The sequence below is a fragment of the Neomonachus schauinslandi genome, chromosome 13 (assembly GCF_002201575.2).
Source record: "Neomonachus schauinslandi chromosome 13, ASM220157v2, whole genome shotgun sequence".
Taxonomy (NCBI): domain Eukaryota; kingdom Metazoa; phylum Chordata; class Mammalia; order Carnivora; family Phocidae; genus Neomonachus; species Neomonachus schauinslandi.
This window is the reverse complement of record NC_058415.1, coordinates 238191-258110: the sequence shown is the minus strand read 5'-3', so window position 1 is coordinate 258110 and position 19920 is coordinate 238191. Positions and strand designations below refer to the sequence as shown.

Sequence of the window (19920 nt, the reverse complement as noted above, 5' to 3'; positions counted from 1 at the left end):
TGTATTTGTTAATACTTTGTTAAGGATTTTTATATCATATTTATGAGGGATACTGATCTATTTATTTTATTTTATTACTTCTATATATGGATGAAAGTTCCAACTCCCCTCCCGGCTTTTTCTCACACCACACCTTTGAAGTATGAAAAGGGCATCTCTGTTTAGCTGGGCAAGAATGGGAGTCTAGGCTACTCACTGGGTCTTTGCTAATGGGTTTGGGGTCAGACCCAAAGGTTTTGTTTGTTTTTTTAATTTGTTGTGTCTGGCTGGAGTATGTTTTGCCTAAAAGTTTTCTGCCTTTCTGCCCCTTAGCTAGAGAGAGCAAAGACTTTTCTTTGAGCTCTGTTTGTGTGCTCTTGTTGGTGATACTGGGTTGTAGGCTTTTCTAGCACCTGTCAAGGCTGTATGAAGCAGTCTTCAGGAACTCATGCTGTGTAGTTCCTTGGTTTCTGAGGTCCCTAGCCAGTTCGACTTTTTTTCTTTAGCCTTATGGGGTCTTCTCATATTTGTTTTATGGATGATGTCTATGGTTTCTAGATATACTTAGTAGGGTGAGAAGGGACAAGTGCATCTATTCCCATCTTTCCAGGAATGGAAGTCAGTTCACTGATTTTTTTTTTTTTTTTTAAGGAGGACTTATATTAAGCATATTCTTATATATATTTTTTCAAACATATTTACCTCTTTGTTCTTTGCATCTTAACTTTTAAAAGTAAATATTTCATTTGGAATGTCATGAAAGTTACACTTATATTTACTCACATAGTTTTTTGAGGCTCCGTAGAACTTTGCTTAGCTCTCAAATTCCAGCTCTTCGAAGGTAATCACTGTGAACTCAGTTGAACTGCTTGTTTTAGTATTGACTTTCATATGTCTAAGTAATGTTTATATTGGTACCTCTTAGCTTTCAGCTTTAGGCAGTATCTATTGACTTAATACCATGGAAAACAAGGATTTAACTCTCTTTGAAACACTTAGGCCCTCAACACTCACATGCATATTTCTTACGTCTCCTTATGATAGGAATATTATAGTTCTGGGTAAATCAATAGGCTGTATTTATTATGAGGATTATTTTAATTATATTCACAGCTGAACCATTTATTTTACCTTTTGTGCACTACTTTTTGTTTTACCTGCAATCAGTAATTGTTTGGCTTAATCATTTGTTTCATTTTCTGTGTGTGTGTGTGTGTGTGTACATTGTGATTATATAGCAGTTAATTCCATAAATTTTCCCAGGTATAGAAATATCTTTTCAGTATGTTAAAATATATTATTATATATTTGTTAAGGATTTTTATATCATATTTATGAGGGATACTGATCTATTTATTTTATTTTATTACTTCTATATATGGATGAAAGTTCCAACTCCCCTCCCGGCTTTTTCTCACACCACACCTTTGAAGTATGAAAAGGGCATCTCTGTTTAGCTGGGCAAGAATGGGAGTCTAGGCTACTCACTGGGTCTTTGCTAATGGGTTTGGGGTCAGACCCAAAGGTTTTGTTTGTTTTTTTAATTTGTTGTGTCTGTAATAACAGTAACGGTAATCACAAGCCTTACTATAGTGCTTGCTATTTGCCAGGCACTGTGAGCACCCTCTCTATTAACTAATTTAATTACAACCCCTATGAGGTATCTATAATCATCCTCACCTTACGGAGGAGGAAACAGATCCACAGAAAGGGTAATTAACTTGCCCAAGATTGTACCACTAGTAAGTATTGAAGCCAGGTGTAAGCCCAGGTAATTCGGCTTTAGAATATAGGCTCTTAATTTCATCTCTAAAGAAACTTCTTTCATGGTCTTTGACCTGACCTGCTCGCAGTGTTCTCTGTACTGACTTGGGGTCTCCCTTTGGCATAGTGCTAGAAATTCCTCTCATGTCCCTCAAGCGTTGGATCTCTTTGTTTTAGGCTCTTTCTTGATTTATGCTTTCATTTTTATTTTATTTTATTTTTTAAAGATTTTATTTATTTGACAGAGAGAGACACAACGAGAGAGGGAACACAAGCAGGGGGGGTGAGGGAGGGAGAAGCAGGCTTCCCACAGAGCAGGGAGCCCAATGAGGGGCTTAATCCCAGGACCCTGGGATCATGACCTGAGCCGAAGGCAGACGCTTAACGACTGAGCCACCCAGGCGCCCCTTATGCTTTCATTTTTAGAACCTGTCATACAGTAGCTCTCTATAAAGTGTGTGTAGGAAGTGAATTTTTTGAGACCTTGCATATCTGGAAATGTCTTTATTTTCATAGCTTGGTTGGGTGTAAATTCTAGATTGTAAATAATTTTTACTTTTACCATCTCATTTTCTCTTACTAGATATGGTAATAAGCCATTGTTTTTACTTTTACTATCTCATTTTCTCCTACTAGATGTGGTAATAAGAATAATTGCCCCCAAGATGTCCACATCCGAATCCCTGGAAAGTGTGGATTTGTTACCTCATGTGGCAGAAAGGACTTTGCAGATGTGGCTAAATTAAGGATCTTGAGGTAGGGAGATTACACTGGGTTATCTGGGTGGACCCAGTGTAATCACATGGGTCCTTATAATAAGTGAAAGAGGGAGGCAGGAATCAGGGAGAGATTTGAAGATGCCATTCTGCTGGCTTTGAAGATAGAGGAAGGGGCCATGAGCTTCTAGAAGGTGTGTAGGTCAAGGAAATGAATTCTCCCTTTGAGCCTCCAGGAGGAATATAGCCCTGCTAACATCTTGATTTTAGCCCAGTAAATCCATATTGAAAATCTGACCTTCAGAACCATAAGATAATAAATTTGTGTTGTTTTAACTTTGTGGTAAATTTGTTACAGCAGCGATAGGAAACCATTACAGATTTTGGTACCTGGAAGTGGGGTGCTACTGTAATAAATACCTAAAAATGTGGAAGTAGATTTGGAATTCAGTAGTGTGTAGAAACTGTAAAAATTCTGAAGAACACAATAGCAAGAGCCTAGATTTCCTTGAACAGACTGGTAGTAGAAATATGGTTGTTAACCACTCTGCTAGAGGACTCAGAAAGAGGTGAGGAGCACAGTAGGAAAAATCTATGTTGTTTTAGAGAATACCTAAATGGTTATAAACAAAATCTTGATAGAAACAGTTATTAAAGGTACTGCTGGTGATGACTGGAAGGAAATGAGGAGCATGTTACTGGAAACCGGAGGAAAGGGTACCCTGTTGTGCATCGGCAGAAAGCCCAGATGAAGTTTGTCCTGTAGTTATGTGGAAAACAGATTTGTCAGTGATGAACGTGGATTTTTCTCGGAGGAGATTTCCAAGCAAAGGGTTGAAGATGTAACCAAGTTTCTTCTTCCTGATTATAGTGAAATGTAACAGTTGAGATGGATTGAGGGGACAGCTGTTAAGCAAGAAGGAACTAGACTTGATGACTTGGGGAATTTTCAGGCTATCAAGATTCCAAAAGGTACCAAAATTAGTTTCACTGTCAGGAAAGCTCTTGAGAGAAAGCCAAGGGTGTGGATAAATGTTTTGTGTATTTTTTTAGGTTTTTAGGTAATTAGCAGAAGAAATAGGGTGGAATGCAAGTACTCCATCTTTTAAGAACCAGATGTCTCAATCTTGGCTTTTATTTTTTTTATTGAAGTACAGTTGACACGCAATATTGCATTGGTTTCAGCTGTACAACACAGAGATTCGACAAGTCTATACATTATGCTATGCTTACCACAAATGTAGCTACCATCTGTCACCATACAAAGCTGCCACGATACCATTGACTCTATTCCCTATGCTGTACCTTTCATCCTCATGACTTACTCATTCCATAACTGGAAGTGTGTACATCCCATCCCCTTCACCCGTTCTACCCATATCCCCTGGCAACCATCAGTTTGTTCTCTGTATTTATGGGTTTGTTTCTACTTTGTTTTTTTTTTTTAGATTGCACATGTTAATAAGTGAAACTGTATGGTATTTGTCTTTCTCTGACTTGTTTCACTCAGCACAATACCCTGTAGGTCCATCCATGTTGTTGCAAATGGCAAGATCTTACTCTTTTTTATGTCTGAGTGATACTCAGTGATTCACTGTATATATACATACCACATCTTTATTTAAAAAGTTTTTTTATGGGAGCCTGGGTGGCTCAGTTGGTTAAGCAACTGCCTTCGGCTCAGGTCATGATCCTGGAGTCCCTGGATCGAGTCCCGCATCAGGCTCCCTGCTCAGCAGGGAGTCTGCTTCTCCCTCTGACCCTCCTCTCTCTCATTCTCTCTCTCAAATAAATAAAATCTTTAAAAAAATAAATAAATAAATAAATAAAATAAAAAGTTATTTTATTTTATTTATTTGACAGAGAGAGACACAGCAAGAGGGAACACAAGCAGGGGGAGTGGGAGAGGGAGAAGCAGGCTTCCTGCAGAGCAGGGAGTCTGACGTGGGGCTTGATCCAGAACCCTGGGACCATGACCTGAGCCAAAGGCAGACGCTTAACGACTGAGCCAACCAGGCGCCCCTATTTAAAATTTCTTTTAAAGATTTATTCATTTATTTTATAGAGAGAGCATGTGCGAGCAGGGGAGGGGCAGAAGTAGAGGGAGCAGGAGAATCCCAAGAAGACTCCCTGCTGAGCATGGAGCGCAACATGGGGCTCCATCTATTGATCCTGAGATCATGACCCAAGCTGAAACCAAGATTTGGAAGCTCAACGTCTTTATTCATTCATTTATCGATGTGGAAACTGGGGTTGTTTCAGTAACTTGGCTATTGTAAATAATGCTGCAATAAACATAGGGGTGCATATATCTTTCTGAATTAGTGTTTCCATTTTCTTTGGGTAAATGCTCAGTAGTGGGTGACTGGATTATATGGTATTCCTATTTTTATCTTTTTGGAGGAACCTCCATACTGTTTTCCAGAGTGGCTGCACAGTTTGCATTCCCACCAACGGTGCACATCCTCATCAACACTTGTTATTTCTTGTCTTTTTGGGTTTTTTTGTTCTTTTGTTGTTTTTTTAAGATTTTATTTATTTGACAGAGAGAGACAGTGAGAGCAGGAACACGAACAGGGGTAGTGGGAGAGGGAGAAGCAGGCTCCCCACTGAGCAGGGAGCCTGATGTGGGGCTCGATCCCAGGACCCTGGGATCTTGACCTGAGCCAAAGGCAGACGCTTAATGACTGAGCCACCCAGGCGCCCCTTGTCTTTTTGAAAGTAGCCATTCTGACAGGTGTGAGTTGATATGTCATTGTGGTTTTGTTTACATTTCCCTGATGATTAGTTATGTTGAGCATTTTTGTGTGTGTCTGTTGACTATCTGTATGTCTTTTTTGGAAAAATGTCTGTTTAGGTCCTCTATTTTTAATCAAATTACTTGTTTTTTTTGGTGTTGAGTTGTATAAGTTCTTCATATAGTACGGATATTAACCCTTTATTGGATATACCATTTGCAAATATCTTCTCCCACTCAGTAGGTTACCTTTTCATTTTGTTGATTGTTTCCTTCGCTGTGCAGAAGTTTTTTATTTTGTTGTCCTAATAGTTTATTTTGCTTTTGTTTCCTTTGCCTAAGGAGACATATCTAAAAAAGTGTTGCTAAGGCCAATGTCAAAGAGATTATTGCCTATGTTCTCTTCTAGGAGTTTTATGGTTTAAGGTCTCATGTTTAGGTCTTTAATCCATTTTGAATTTATTTTTGGGTATGGTGTAAGAAAGTGGTCCAGTTGCAGGTTTCAAATGGTCCAGTTTTCCTGTTTTTCCAGCACCATTTATTGAAGAGACTGGCTTTTCCCCATTGTACATTCTTGTCTGTTTTGTTGTAGATTAATTGACCATGTAATTATGCATGGGTTTATTTCTGGGCTCTCTATTCTGTTTCATTGACCTAGGTGTCTATTTTTTGTGCTAGTACTATACTGTTTTGATTACTATGGCTTTGTAGTATCTCTTAAAATATTAGATTGTGATACCTCCAGCTTTATTCTTTGATTGCTTTTGCTATTCAGGGTCTTTTGTGGTTCCATAAAAATTTTTAGTATTATTCTAGTTCTGTGAAAAATACTATTGGCATCTTTATAGGAATTACATTGAATCTATAGATTGCTTTGGGTAGTATGGAATATTAACAGTATTAATTCTTCCAATCCGTAAGCATGGTATGTCTTTCCATTTGTGGTCTTCAGTTTCTTTCTTTCATCAATGTTACATAGTTTTCAAGGTCCAGGTCTTTCACTTCTTTTGTTGTTTATTCCTAGGCATTTTATTCTTTATGATGCAATTGTAATTGGAATTGTTTTCTTAATTTCTCTTTCTGATAGTTTGTTGTTAGTGTATAGAAACATAACTAATATCTGTATTTTTTGGTATATTTTGTATCTGCGAATTTACTGAATTTATTTATTTCTAATATTATTTTGGTGGAGCCTTTAGGGTTTTCTATGTATAGTACCATGCCATCTGCAAATAGTGACAGTTTTACTTCTTCCTTATCAATTTGGATGCCTTTTTTTTTTCCTTTCTGATTGCTGTGTCCTGGACTTCCAGTATTATGTTGAATGGAAGTGGGGAGAGTGGACATCCTTGTCTTGCCCCGATGTTAGAGGAAAGGCTGTCAGTTTTTCACCATTGAGTACATTAGCTGTGGGTTTGTCATTTATGGCCTTTATGATATTGAAATGTGTTCCCTTTAAACCTGCTTTGTTGAAATTTTTTTTTCATGAATAGGTGTTAAATTTTGTCAGATGCTTTTTCTGCATCACTGAGAATACTATATGATTTTTTACCTTTCATTTTGTTATGTGGTATATAACAGACAAAAATCTGGGACCAGATGACTTCACAGGTGAATTCTAGCAAACATTTAAAGGAGAGTAAATACTTAATCTTCTCAAACTGTACCAAAAACAGAAGAGGAAGGAAAGCTTCCAAATACATTCTAAAAGGCCAGCATTACCCTGCTATTAAAACCAAAGACACTACAGAAAGGAAAACTTTAGGCCAATATCCCCAATGAACATAGACACAGAAATCCTCAGCAAAATATTAGCAAGCTGTGTTCAACAATACATTAAAGGGATCATTCACCATGATCAAGTGGGATTTATTCAATCTTTGCTTTGTCTTGAATGTTTAGTCCATTTACATTTAATGTAATGGCTGATATACTTGCATTTATATATACTATCTTATTATTAGTTTTATATTTGAACCATTTATTTAATACTATTTTCCCATTCCTTTCTTGATCTTTTAGATTATTCAAAATTTTATTTTTTCCTTTGTTAACTTGCTTATTATATACATTCTTTTATTGTTACCATAGATATTATAATATTCATCTTTAACTCATTATTATTTCTACCCCTTTCTCATAATTCTGGGATACTAAATCACCTTAATTCCATTTACCATCCCTCACTTTTGCATTATTATTTTCATGCATTTAAATTCTACAATATTTTAAACATTGCTAGATATTACTGTTACTGTTTTTTATAGTCTATATTTGCAGTTTTATAAAGTTGGATTTGAGGGGCTTCTTGAGTCTTTGGGTTGATGTCATTCACTGATAGTTCTCAAATATTGCTTCTGCCCCACACTCCCCCTCAATCTTCTCAGACTACAATATATTATTCTTTTTCACTGTGTCATATATGTGACATATGTCACATGATCTTGTGTTTATTTTCGTTAAAAAAATCTGTGCTTCACATGCAGAAGAATGAAACTCGACCATTCTCTAACACCATTCACAAAGATAAACTCAAAGTGGATGAAAGACCTCAATGTGACACAGGAATCCATCAAAATCCTAGAGAAGAACATAGGCAGTAACCTCTTTGACATCGGCCACAGCAACTTCTTTCAAGATACATCTCCAAAAGCTAGTGAAACAAAAGCAAAAATGAACTTTTGGGACTTCATCAAGATAAAAAGCTTCTGCACAGCAAAGGAAACAGTCAACAAAACAAAGAGGCAATCCACAGAATGGGAGAAGATATTTGCAAATGACACTACAGATAAAGGGCTGGTATCCAAAATCTATAAAGAACTTCTCAAACTCAACACCCAAAAAAACAAATAATCAAGTCAAAAAGTGGGCAGAAGAGATGAACAGACACTTCTCTGAAGAAGACATACAAATGGCTAACAGATACATGAAAAAATGTTCATCATCGTTAGCCATCAGGGAAATCCAAATCAAAACCACACTGAGATACCACCTTACACCAGTTAGAATGGCAAACATGGACAGGGAAAGAAACAACCAATGTTGGAGAGGTTGTGGAGAAAAGGGAACCCTCTTACACTGTGGGTGGGAATGCAAGTTGGTACAGCCACTTTGGAAAACAGTGTGGAGGTTCCTCAAAAATTTAAAAATAGAGCTACCCTATGACCCAGGAATTGCACTCCTGGGTATTTACCCCAAAGACACAGATGTAGTGAAAAGAAGGGCCATATGCACCCCAATGTTCATAGCAGCAATGTCCGCAATAGCCAAACTGTGGAAAGAGCCGAGATGCCCTTCAACAGATGAATGGATAAAGAAGATGTGGTCCATATATACAATGGAATATTACTCAGCCATCAGAAAAGATGAATACCCAACTTTTACATCAACATGGTTGGGACTGGAGGCGATTATGCTAAGTGAAATAAGTCAAGCAGAGAAAGTCAATTATCATATGGTTTCACTTATTTGTGGAACATAAGGAATAGCATAGAGGACATTAGGAGAAGGAAGGGAAAAATGAAGGGGGAGAAATCAGAGGGAGAGATGAACCATGAGAGACTATGGACTCTGAGAAACAAACAGGGTTTTAGAGGGGAGGGGGGTGGGGGGATGGGTTAGCCCGGTGATGGGTATTAAGGAGGGCACGTACTGCATGGAGCACTGGGTGTTATACGAAAACAATGGATCATGGATCACTACATCAAAAACTAATGATGTATTGTATGGTGACTAACATAACATAATAAAATTAAAAAAAAAAATCTGTGCTTCAGTTTGGATATTTTCCATTTTCTTGTCTACTATTTCAGTAATTCTGCATTCTGCTGTTAAGCCTATCTCAGTTCTTGACTTAAGAGATTAAATGTTTTAACTTTTGAATTTTTATTTGATTCTTTAATTCCTAATTCTCTAATGAAATTCTCCATCTTTTCTTCTAACTCCAGTTCCCTGTAAGACTATTTCTATTGAGCATTTTTTCATCTGATTTTGGGTATTTGGACCTATCTTTTGGTATGCATAGGAATTTGTGCGTACGTGTGTGTGTGTGTCTGTGTGTGAGAGAGAGACAGTATATGAAGCATTGTAGAGGATCTGGATGATGGTATCTTTCTCAACAGAGGATTCATCTCTCCCTTTGCACCTTTATGCAGTCAGGCACAGTGTTTAATCAAGGCTGAGTTGAAGCCCTAAGACTTAATCAACCTCTGGTTCACCCTGGCCATCCAGGATTTTCTGCTGAGAGCCCAGTTTGTCCTTTGTGGACCCTCCTCCTGGTAGATGCCCAACTCTGTTTTCTTCCCAGACTACTGAAATTTTTCTTTTCTTTTACTTTTTTTTTTTTAAAGATTTTATTTATTTATTTGAGAGAGAGAATGAGATAGAGCATGAGAGTGGGGAGGGTCAGAGGGAGAAGCAGACTCCCCGCTGAGCAGGGAGCCCGATGTGGGACTCGATCCCAGGACTCCAGGATCATGACCTGAGCCGAAGGCAGTCGCTTAACCAACTGAGCCACCCAGGCGCCCCTTGCTTTGCTTTTTCATACCCTATCTGGTTAAGTTTTTAGTCTTTTGCCCATATAGCCCTAGAATTTCGCAGATGTTCTGAGGGGAAAACTGGCTGTGTGTTTGAGTCCTGGTTTCTCTGTCATCCAGCTACAGCCTTCTACTGGTTCAAAGCTGTATTCTACCTTTGCCAACACTTAGAATTGGTAAATACTTCCAGTGTAAAAGTAGCTACATACATCAGCTTAAATCCTCAGTGTTCTCTCCAGAGTCTTAACCCTTAACAACTTTCCTGTACTTTGAAACAGATGATTTCAGTATTTCATATTGGCATTTATAGTTATTCTTGGAAGAAACACTGGACTGCCACAAAGCTATTATATCCCATCTGGAAATGTCAGTGCCTCAGAAGAGTCCTTTTTGGGGCACCTGGGTGGCTCAGTCGTGAAGCGTCTGCCTTCAGCTCAGGTCGTGATCCCAGGATCCTGGGATCGAGCCCCGCATCAGGCTCCCTGCTCTGCGGGGAGCCTGCTTCTCCCTCTCGCACTCCCCCTGCTTGTGTTCCCTCTCTCACTGTGTCTCTCTCTGTCAAATAAATAAAATATTTTAAAAAAAAGAGTCCTTTCTACACCATATATTTCATCCATTTAAAGTATATATTCAACATAATAAAATTAAAAAATAAATAAAGTATACATTCATTGGTTTTTAGTATATTCACAGAGTTGTGTAACCAGTATCAGTTTTAGAACATTTTCTTTAACCCTCTCCCTCCAAACTTACACCTTTTTGCTGTCACCCCCAATCCTTCCATTCCTCCTAGCCCTAGGCAATTGGTAATCTTCTTTCTGTAACAATATAAGTTCTCCTGTTCTGAACATTTTATATTAATGGAATCATTCAATATCTGGCCTTCTGTGACTGACTTCTTTTACTTAGCATAATGTTTTCAAGATTCATCCACATTGTAGCATGTATCAGTACTTTATTCCTTTTTATGGCTGAATAACGTATTGTATGGATATAGCACTTTTTTTTTTTTTTTTTTTTAAGATTTTATTTATTTGCGAGAGAGGGAATGAGAGACAGAGAGCATGAGTGGGAGGAGGGTCAGAGGGAGAAGCAGACTCCCTGCTGAGCAGGGAGCCTGATGCGGGACTCGATCCCGGGACTCCAGGATCATGACCTGAGCCGAAGTCAGTCGCTTAACCAACTGAGCCACCCAGGCGCCCTGGGTATAGCACATTTTTTAAACCATTATTAGTTCACAGACATTTAGGTTGTTTCTATTTTTGAATATTAGGAATAATGCTACTATAAACATTTATGTGCAATTTTTATGTGGACAAATGTTTTCATTTCTTTTGGGTATATACCTAGAAGTGGACCTCTTGGGTCATATTGTAACTCTATGTTTAACTTTTTGAGGAATTGCCACTGTTTCACAAAGTGGCTGTAACATTTTCACCATCACCACCTGAGGATTCCAATTTTTCCACTTCCTCACTAATGTTTATTATTATCTTTTTTATTGAAGCCATCCTAGTGGGCATATTTCCCTGATGACAAATAATATTGAGCATCTGTTTTATTATAGTCATCTCAGTGAATTTTCAAGGGGTATTTTCTTTTCTTTTTAAAGATTTTATTTATTTATTTGAGAGAGAGCAAGAGAGAGCACGAGCAGGGTGACGGGCAGAGAGAGAAGCAGACTCCCCTCTGAGCAGGGAGCCCGATGCAGGACTCGATCCTGGGACTCAGGGATCATGAGCCGAAGGCAGACACCCAACTGACTGAGCCACCCAGGCGCCTGAAGGGGTATTTTCTATGTGACCTTATGACTAAAGATATTGAGGATCTTTTCATGTGCTTTTGGCCATTTGTTTATCTTAGAAATGTATATTCAGATCCTTTACCCATTTTAATTGGATTATTATTTTTTATTCAGTTATAAGAGTTTTTTTTTTTTGGGCGCCTGGGTGGCTCAGTTGGTTAAGCGACTGCCTTCGGCTCAGGTCATGATCCTGGAGTCCCTGGATCGAGTCCCGCATCAGGCTCCCTGCTCGGCGGGGTGCCTGCTTCTCCCTCTGACCCTCCCCCCTCTCATGTGCTCTCTCTCTCTAATTCTCTCTGTCTCAAATAAATAAATAAAATCTTTAAAAAAAAAAAAAAAAAAGAGTTTTTTTTTTTTAAGATCTTATTTATTTATTTGACAGAGAGAAACACAGCGAGAGAGGAAACACAAGCAGGGGGGAGTGGGAGAGGGAGAAGCAGGCTTCCCACCAAGCAGGGAGCCCAGTGCGGGGCTCAATCCCAGGACCCCGGGATCATGACCTGAGCCGAAGGCAGACGCTTAACAACTGAGCCACCCATGCGCCCGAGTTATAAGAGTTCTTTATGTAGTCTAGATACAAGTCCCTTATTGGACATATAATTTGCAAAAATTTTATCCCAGTTTTTGGGTTGTCTTTTCACTTTTTTTTTTAAAGATTTTATTTATTTATTTGTCAGAGAGAGAGCAAGAGCGCATAAGCAGGGGGGCAGTGAGCAGAGGGAGAAGCTGGCTCCCCACTGAGCAAGGAGCCCAATGTGGGACTTGATCCCAGGACCCGGGGATCATGACCTGAGCTGAAGACAGACGCTTAACCAACTAAGCCACCCAGGCTTCCCATCTTTTCACTTTTTTTTTTTTTAAAGATTTTATTTATTTATTTGACAGAGAAAGACACAGCGAGAGAGGGAACACAAGCAGGGGGAGTGGGAGAGGGAGAAGCAGACTCCCTGCCGAGCAGGAAGCCCGATGCGGGACTCGATCCAGGGACTCCAGGATCATGACCTGAGCCGAAGGCAGTCACTCAACCAACTGAGCCACCCAGGCGCCCCTCACTTTTTTGATGATATCCTTCTAAGCACAATTAATTAAGTCCAGTTTATCTATTTTTTTCTTTAGTTGCTTGTGCTTTTGATTTTATGTCTAAGGAATCATTGCCAAATCCAGTGTCACAAAGATTTACCTTTTAGTTAAATGTAAATTTGGCTAAATATAAGAACATTGGGCCTTTGATCCACTTTGAGCTAATTTTTTTATATGGTGTGAAGTAGGGGTTCAACTTCATCCCTTTACCTGTGGATATCTACTTGTCCCAGCACTGTTTGTTGAAAAACTTTTTTTTCCATTTTAAATTGTTTTGACACCTGTGTTGAATATTAATTGACTATAAATATGAGGGTTTATTTCTGGATTCTCAGTTACATTCCATTGACCTGTATGTCTCTCTTTATGCTAGCACCACACTGTTTTGGGGGGTAAAAAAGCCTTTTTTTAATCCTCTTTTTAAAAGAAAGAATGGACTTATTCAGTGGACTGGTAAGTGCAAAATGAATGGCAGAATATAGTTTATTTCTTACATGAGATGTTAATGACATGGCATAGAAAAGAATGCACAAATCGTATGTTTACAGTTTTATGAATTAATCAGCTTATTTTTTGAAACTAGTACACCAATGAAAACAAGACCGAAACTACTCAGAATATCATCAGTAGCATAGAAAGAATGGCATGATATTTTTAATAAGATTTATTTTTTCCTTCAAAATAGTAATATAAGATATTGGTATTTAGTGAGAACCTTATATGTTGTAGCATATTAAAAATTATTAAAAGTAAGTTCCTGAGTATCTTGTTCCCATTCTTCGATCCTCATCCTTCACATTGAATAAGAATGTGTTTTTCAGGGATCAGTGTCATTCAAGGATGTAACAGTGGACTTCAGCAGGGAGGAGTGGCAACAATTGGACCTTGCCCAGAAAAGCCTGTACAGAGATGTAATGCTGGAAAACTATTTCAACTTGATGTCAGTGGGTAAGTACAGCTCCACTGGGGGTAAGGCTGTACCTGTTGGAGTATATTTTCATTCTCAATGGAATTTTTGAAATCTGTGGGATTTCTGAGGTATGTGGGAGTTCTAAAGACTGCAGGACATCTGAAGTGTATACTAGTTTTGTCCTTATTTTGTTCTATGTTATTAATTATCCCTTTGGGGTATAATGAATATACTTCTCTCTGCATGAACTTTTCTGGAAAGTAAATGGAGTGCTTCATTGAATGGCCTCTGAAACCAAGTCTTCTATCATTTCCTGTTAATAGGGTGTCAAGTTCCCAAAGCAGAAGTCATCTTCAGTTTGGAGCGAGAAGAGCCATGTCTGCTGGATGGTGAAATCTCAAGCCACAGCTGTCTCGGTGAGTAGAGAACAAGGGCATGGGAGACAGCATGAGTGACCTGGAGTTGTACTGGCAGAGGCTGGCAGCTGTGAATGGCACTTCTGTAATACTCTGCACTTCTGGAACTGCATGGGTGGAGTTGGTGTAGTCCCCTTGGACATCTGAAAGCCATCTCCACTTAAGGCCTCTTCCCGTAGCAGAATCTTTGTCTTTGCTTGGGGCGCCTGGGTGGCTCAGGGGCACCTGGGTGGCTCAGTTGGTTAAGCGACTGCCTTCGGCTCAGTTCATGATCCTGGAGTCCCGGGATCGAGTCCCACATCGGGCTCCCTGCTCAGTGGGGAGTCTGCTTCTCCCTCTGACCCTCCCCCCTCTCATGTACACTCTCTCTTTCTCGCTCTCTCAAATAAATAAATAAATAAATCTTTAGAATCTTTGTCTTTGCTTGACTTTCTAGGTGGGAATGTGCTATGATTACTGGTACTTTGGATCTAGGATCCTGCTTTATGGTTTTTCTCCCTTTCTCTAACATTTTTATTCTTTTTACCTCCATCACATCAAGGTCTTAAATCCTTTTCTTACACATTCAGAAACTCATTGATTTACCTTTTTAAAAAATTACTGTGGGACACATTCTTGAGGGTTTCTTTTCATTTTCTCTCTTTCCCCTTAGTGCTTCAGAATTGTCATTTAGAGATGGCCTTCCTTTATTATGTCCCATGCCTTTCCTCCATCCGTCAACTTTGAGGGTACCATCACTACATTTGGGGGACAGCTTTCTACTGTATATGACAGAAGTAGTTATGTTTCCTGACATTTTCTTTTTAGTTGGCTAGTGTAACGCAACACTGACTTGATCTTTCTAACTAATTTACTTATTTTGACATTTTTCAAAAAGTTTTTGTACTTTGTTTACAGGAAATTGAGTTAATTATATTCCTTAGTTGTTAATTAATATCATTATCAGTATGTTCACCCTGCGCCCAATTTTATTTTTTTAGATCTCTCTTTTAATTCTCACTCCTCATATGTATTTTTATCCTTAGGGTTAACTGCTCTAATGTAGTTGATATGTTTGCTATCTGTCCTTGAATTTATAGGGTATTTGTAAAATTTAAATTGTTGGTATTTTTAATTTGTAGAAATGGCATGGTGCTATATGTCCTATTCAGGTTCTTATTTTTTTTCTGTTAGCACTAAATTGGTTCATGTTGCAATGTGCTTTTCTAGAAAAGTTCATTGCTTCTACTGAGGCATAGCATTCCATACTGTGGATATATACCACATTTTACTTGTCCGGCTTCCCACTACTACAATTAATACTTCAGTCAATTTCTTCATGAACTGTTCTTTGGGAATGAGAATTTCTTTGGGAAGAGTAATGGGATCGCCTTATCATCAGGTTATAGTATTCTGTTTGATGAAGTATGACCACATTATTTTCTACAATCCCAAGTGTACAAAGACATCAGTTTCTCTACAGCCCTGCCCCTATTTCTAATAATTTCTAATAATTTGGTCAATCCAGTGGATTGTAACTTCTAATTACTACTTTAATTTGTGCTTCTCTAATAAAATATTTTGAACATCTCATCATGTATCTTGTAACAGATTCTGACTTCATTACTCTTCCCAGTTTTATTGAGAAATAACTGACATATATCACTATATAAATTTAAGGCATACAACATGATGGTTTGATATGTATATACTGTGAAATGATTACCACCATAGGTTCAGATAAAATCCATCTTCTCATATGGATACGATAAAAAAAAAAGAAAGGGAAAATTGTTTTTTCTTTGTGATGAGAACTCAGGATCTACTCTCTTAACAACTTTTCTATATACTGTACAGCAGTGTTAGCTCTAGTCACCATGCTGTGCTTCACATTCCAATACTTACAGCTGGAAGTTTGTATCTTTTGACCACCTTCTTCTGGTTCCTCTCCCCGACCCTCTGCCTCTGGTAACCACAGGTCTGATCTCCTCTTCTATGAATTTGTTTTTTTTGGTTTTTTCTTTAGATTCCACATGTAAGTGAGATTATGTAGTATTTGTCTTTCTCTGACTTATCTCACTTAGAATTATGCTTTCAAGGTCCCATCCATGTTGTTGCAAATGGTAGGATTTCCTCATTTTTTTATGGCTAAATAATATTCCATTGTATATATACACTACAACTTTATCCATTCATTCACTGATGGACACTTAGGTTGTTTGCATGTCTTGACTATTATAAATATTACTACAATGACTGGAGTTGCAGATATCTTTTCGAATTAGTGTTTTTGTTTGCTTTGGATATATTCCCAGAAGTGGAATTGCTGGATCATATGGTAGTTCTGTTTTTAATTTTGACGATCCTCTATACTGTTTTCCATAGTGGCTACTCCAGTTTACAATCCCACCAAAGGTACACGAGGATTCCCTTTTCTCCACATCCATGCCAGCATTTGCTATCTCTTGTCTTTTTGATGATGGAAATTTCTAACAGGCATGAGGTGATGTCTTTTTGTGGTTTTGATTCACATTCCTCTGATGATGATTGAGCATCTTTTCATACACCAGTCAGCCTTTCATGTATCTACTTTGGAGAATATCCATTCAGGTCCTTTGCCCATTTATTTTCTGATTTAGATAATATTTATTTTTTTTAAGTTTGTATTTAAATTCCAATAGTTAACACATAGTGTCTTAGTAGTTTCAATATATTGATTCAACATTTACATACAACACCTGGTGCTCACCACAGGAGCACTCCTTAATCACCAGCACCTATTTCCCTGTCCCCTCACCCACCTCCCTTCTGGTAACCATCAGTGTGTTCTCTACAGTTTTTTGTTTTGTTTTGTTTTTTTTAGATTTTATTTATTTGAGGGGGGGGCATGCATGAGAGAGCATGAGCAGGGGGGAGGGGGAGGGGTGGAGAGAGACACAGACTCCCCGCTGAGCAGGGAGCCAGATGCAGGACTCAATCCCAGGACCCTGGGATCACAACCCAAGCTGAAGGCAGATGCTTAAACAACTGAGCCACCCAGGCACCCAGTGTGTTCTCTCTGTTTCTTGGTTTGCCTCTCTCTCTTTTTTTTCCCCCTTGGCTCATTTGTTTTTTAAATTCCACATATGAGTGAAATCATATGGTATTTGTCTTTCTCTGACTGATTTATACTATCTCCATAAAGGTCGTTGCAAATGCCTTTGCCCATCCCCCCCCCCAGTTTTTATTTAAATACCAATTAGCTAATATACAATGTAACATTAATTTCAGGTGTACAGTGTAGTGGTTCAACACTTCCATACAAGTGCTCATCACAAGTGCCCTCCTTAATCCCCATCACTCATCTGACCCATCCCCTCACTCACCTCCCATCCAGTAACCATCAGTATGTTCTTTATAGTTAAGAGTTTGTTTCTTGGTTTGCCTCTCTTTTTTTCTCTCCTATGTTCATTTGTTTTATTTCTTAAATTCCACATACAAATGGAATCATATGGTATTTGTCTTTCTCTGACTGACTTATTTCACTTAGCATAATACTCTCTAGCTCCATCCATGTCATTGCAAATGGTAAGATTTCATTCTTTTTATGGCTGAGTAATACTCCATTATATACACCCCATATCTTCTTTTCTTCTTTATCCATTCATCAGTCGGTGGACATTTGGGCTTTTTCCATACTTTGGCTGTTGTTGATCATTTTTGTGTCCTTTGGGTAAATACCTAGTAGTGTAATTGCTGGATCATAGGGTAGTTCTATTTTCACAATTTTGAGGAATCACCATACTGTTTTCCACAATGGCTACACCACTTTGCATTCCCACTAACAATGTAACAGAGTTACCTTTTCTCCACATCCTCGCCAACACCTGTTCTTCCTTGTGTTGTTGATTTTAGCTATTCTGACTGGTGTGAGCTATGGTATCTCATTGTAGGTTTGATTTGTATTTCCCTGATAATGAGTGATGTTGAGCATATTTTCATGTGTCTCTTAGCCATCTATAATTCTTCTTTGGAAAAATGTCTATTCATGTCTTCTGCCCATTTTATTCCCCACTGGATTATTTGGTTTTTGGGTGTTAAGTTTTATAAGTTCTTTATATATTTTGGATACTAACCCTTTATCAGTTACGTCAATTGTAAATATCTTCTCCCATTCCATAGGTTCCCTTTTAGTTTTGTTGATTGTTTCCTACACTGTGCAGAAGCTTTTTATTTTGATTAAGTCCCAATAGTTTATTTTGCTTTTGTTTCCCTTGCCTCAAGAAACATATCTAGTAAGAAATTGTTATGGCCTATGTCAAAGAGGTAGGATTTTTATGGTTTCCTGTCTCACATTTAGCTCTTTAATCCATTTTGAATTTATTTTTATGTATGGTGTAAGTAAGTGGTCCAGTTTCATTCTTTTGCATGTTGCTGTCCAGTTTACCCAACCCCATTTGTCGAAGAGACTTTTTTCCATTGGATATTCTTTTCTGCTTTGTCAAAGATTAATTAACCATATATTTGTGGGTTCATTCCTGGGTTTTCTCTTCTAATTCCATTGATCTGTGTGTCTGTTTCTGTGCCAGTACAATACTGTCTTGATCACTACAGCTTTGTAATATTACTTGAAGTCCAGAATTGTGATGACTAGCTTTGCTTTGCTTTTTCAAGATTGCTTTGGCTATTCAGGGTCTTTTGTAGTTTCATACAAATTTTAGGATTGTTCTAGCTCTGTGAAAAATGCTGTTGGTATTTTGATAGGGATTGCATTAAATGTGTAGATTGCTTTGGGTAGTATAGACATCTTAACAGTATTTGTTTTTCCAGTCCATGATCATGGAATGTCTTTCCATTTCTTGGTGTCATCTTCAATTTTTTCATCAGCGTTTTATAGTTTTCAGAGTACAGATCTTTTACCTCTTTGATTAGGTTTATTCCTAGGTATCTTATTATTTGGGGTATAATTGTAAATGGGATCGATTCCTTGATTCTCTTTCTGCTGATTTATTATGGGTGTATAGAAATGCAACAGATTTCTGTATGTTGATTTTGTATCCTGTGACATTACTAAATGCACGTATCAGTTCTAGCAATTTTGGGTGGAGTCTTTTAGGTTTTCTATGTAGAGTATCATGTCATCTACAAATTGTGAACGTTTGACTTCTTCCTTGCCAATATGGATGCCTTTTATTTCTTCTTCTTGTCTGATTGCTGTGGCTAGGACTTCCAGTGCTTTGTTAAATAACAGTGGTGAGAGTGGACATCCCTGTCTTGTTCCTGACCATAGAGAAAAAGCTCTCCGTTGTTCCCCACTGAGGATGCTATTAGCTGTGGGTTCTTCATATATAGCCTTTATTATGTTGAGGTATGTTCCCTTTATCCCTACTTTGTTGAGGGTTTTTATCATGAATGGTTTTATTGAGAATTTTTGCATCCATGTTCATCAGGGATGTTGGCCTATAGTTCTCTTCTTAATGGAGTCTTTGTCTGGTTTTGGTATCAGGGTAATGCTGGCCTCATAGAATGAATTTGGAAGTTTTCCTTCCTTTTCTGTTTTTTGGAATAGTTTGGGAAGAATACGTATTAACTCTTCTTTAAATGGTAGAATTCACCTGTGAAGCTACCTGGTCCTGGACTTTTGCCTGTTGGGAGATTTTTGACTACTGATTCAATTTCTTTCCTGGTTATCAGTCTGTTTAAATTTTCTATTTTTTCCTGTTTCAGTTTTTGTAGTTTATATGTGTCTAGGAATTTATCTATTTCTTCCAGGTTGTCCAATTTGTTGGCATATAGTTTTTCATGATATTCTCTTAAAATTGTTTGTATTTCCATGCTACTGGAGAACCAGCTCTTGGTTTCATTGATCTGTTCTATTTTTTTTTTTTAAAGATTTTATTTATTTATTTGAGAGAGAGAATGAGATAGAGAGAGCATGAGAGGGGGGAGGGTCAGAGGGAGAAGCAGACTCCCCGCCGAGCAGGGAGCCCGATGCGGGACTCGATCCCGGGACTCCAGGAT

At 38.1% G+C, this 19920-nt stretch overlaps 1 protein-coding gene across 2 annotated transcripts in view; it reads left to right on the top strand.

Annotated features, from left to right (window-relative positions):
• ZNF484 (zinc finger protein 484) overlaps positions 1-19920 on the top strand; it is a 43738-nt gene that overhangs the window by 15086 nt on the left and 8732 nt on the right. For both annotated transcript variants that reach the window (XM_021694474.1, XM_021694473.1), the window contains exons 3-4: positions 13437-13563; positions 13849-13941. In XM_021694474.1, coding sequence (XP_021550149.1) covers positions 13437-13563; positions 13849-13941 — 220 coding nt within the window. The remainder of the gene's footprint in view (positions 1-13436; positions 13564-13848; positions 13942-19920) is intronic.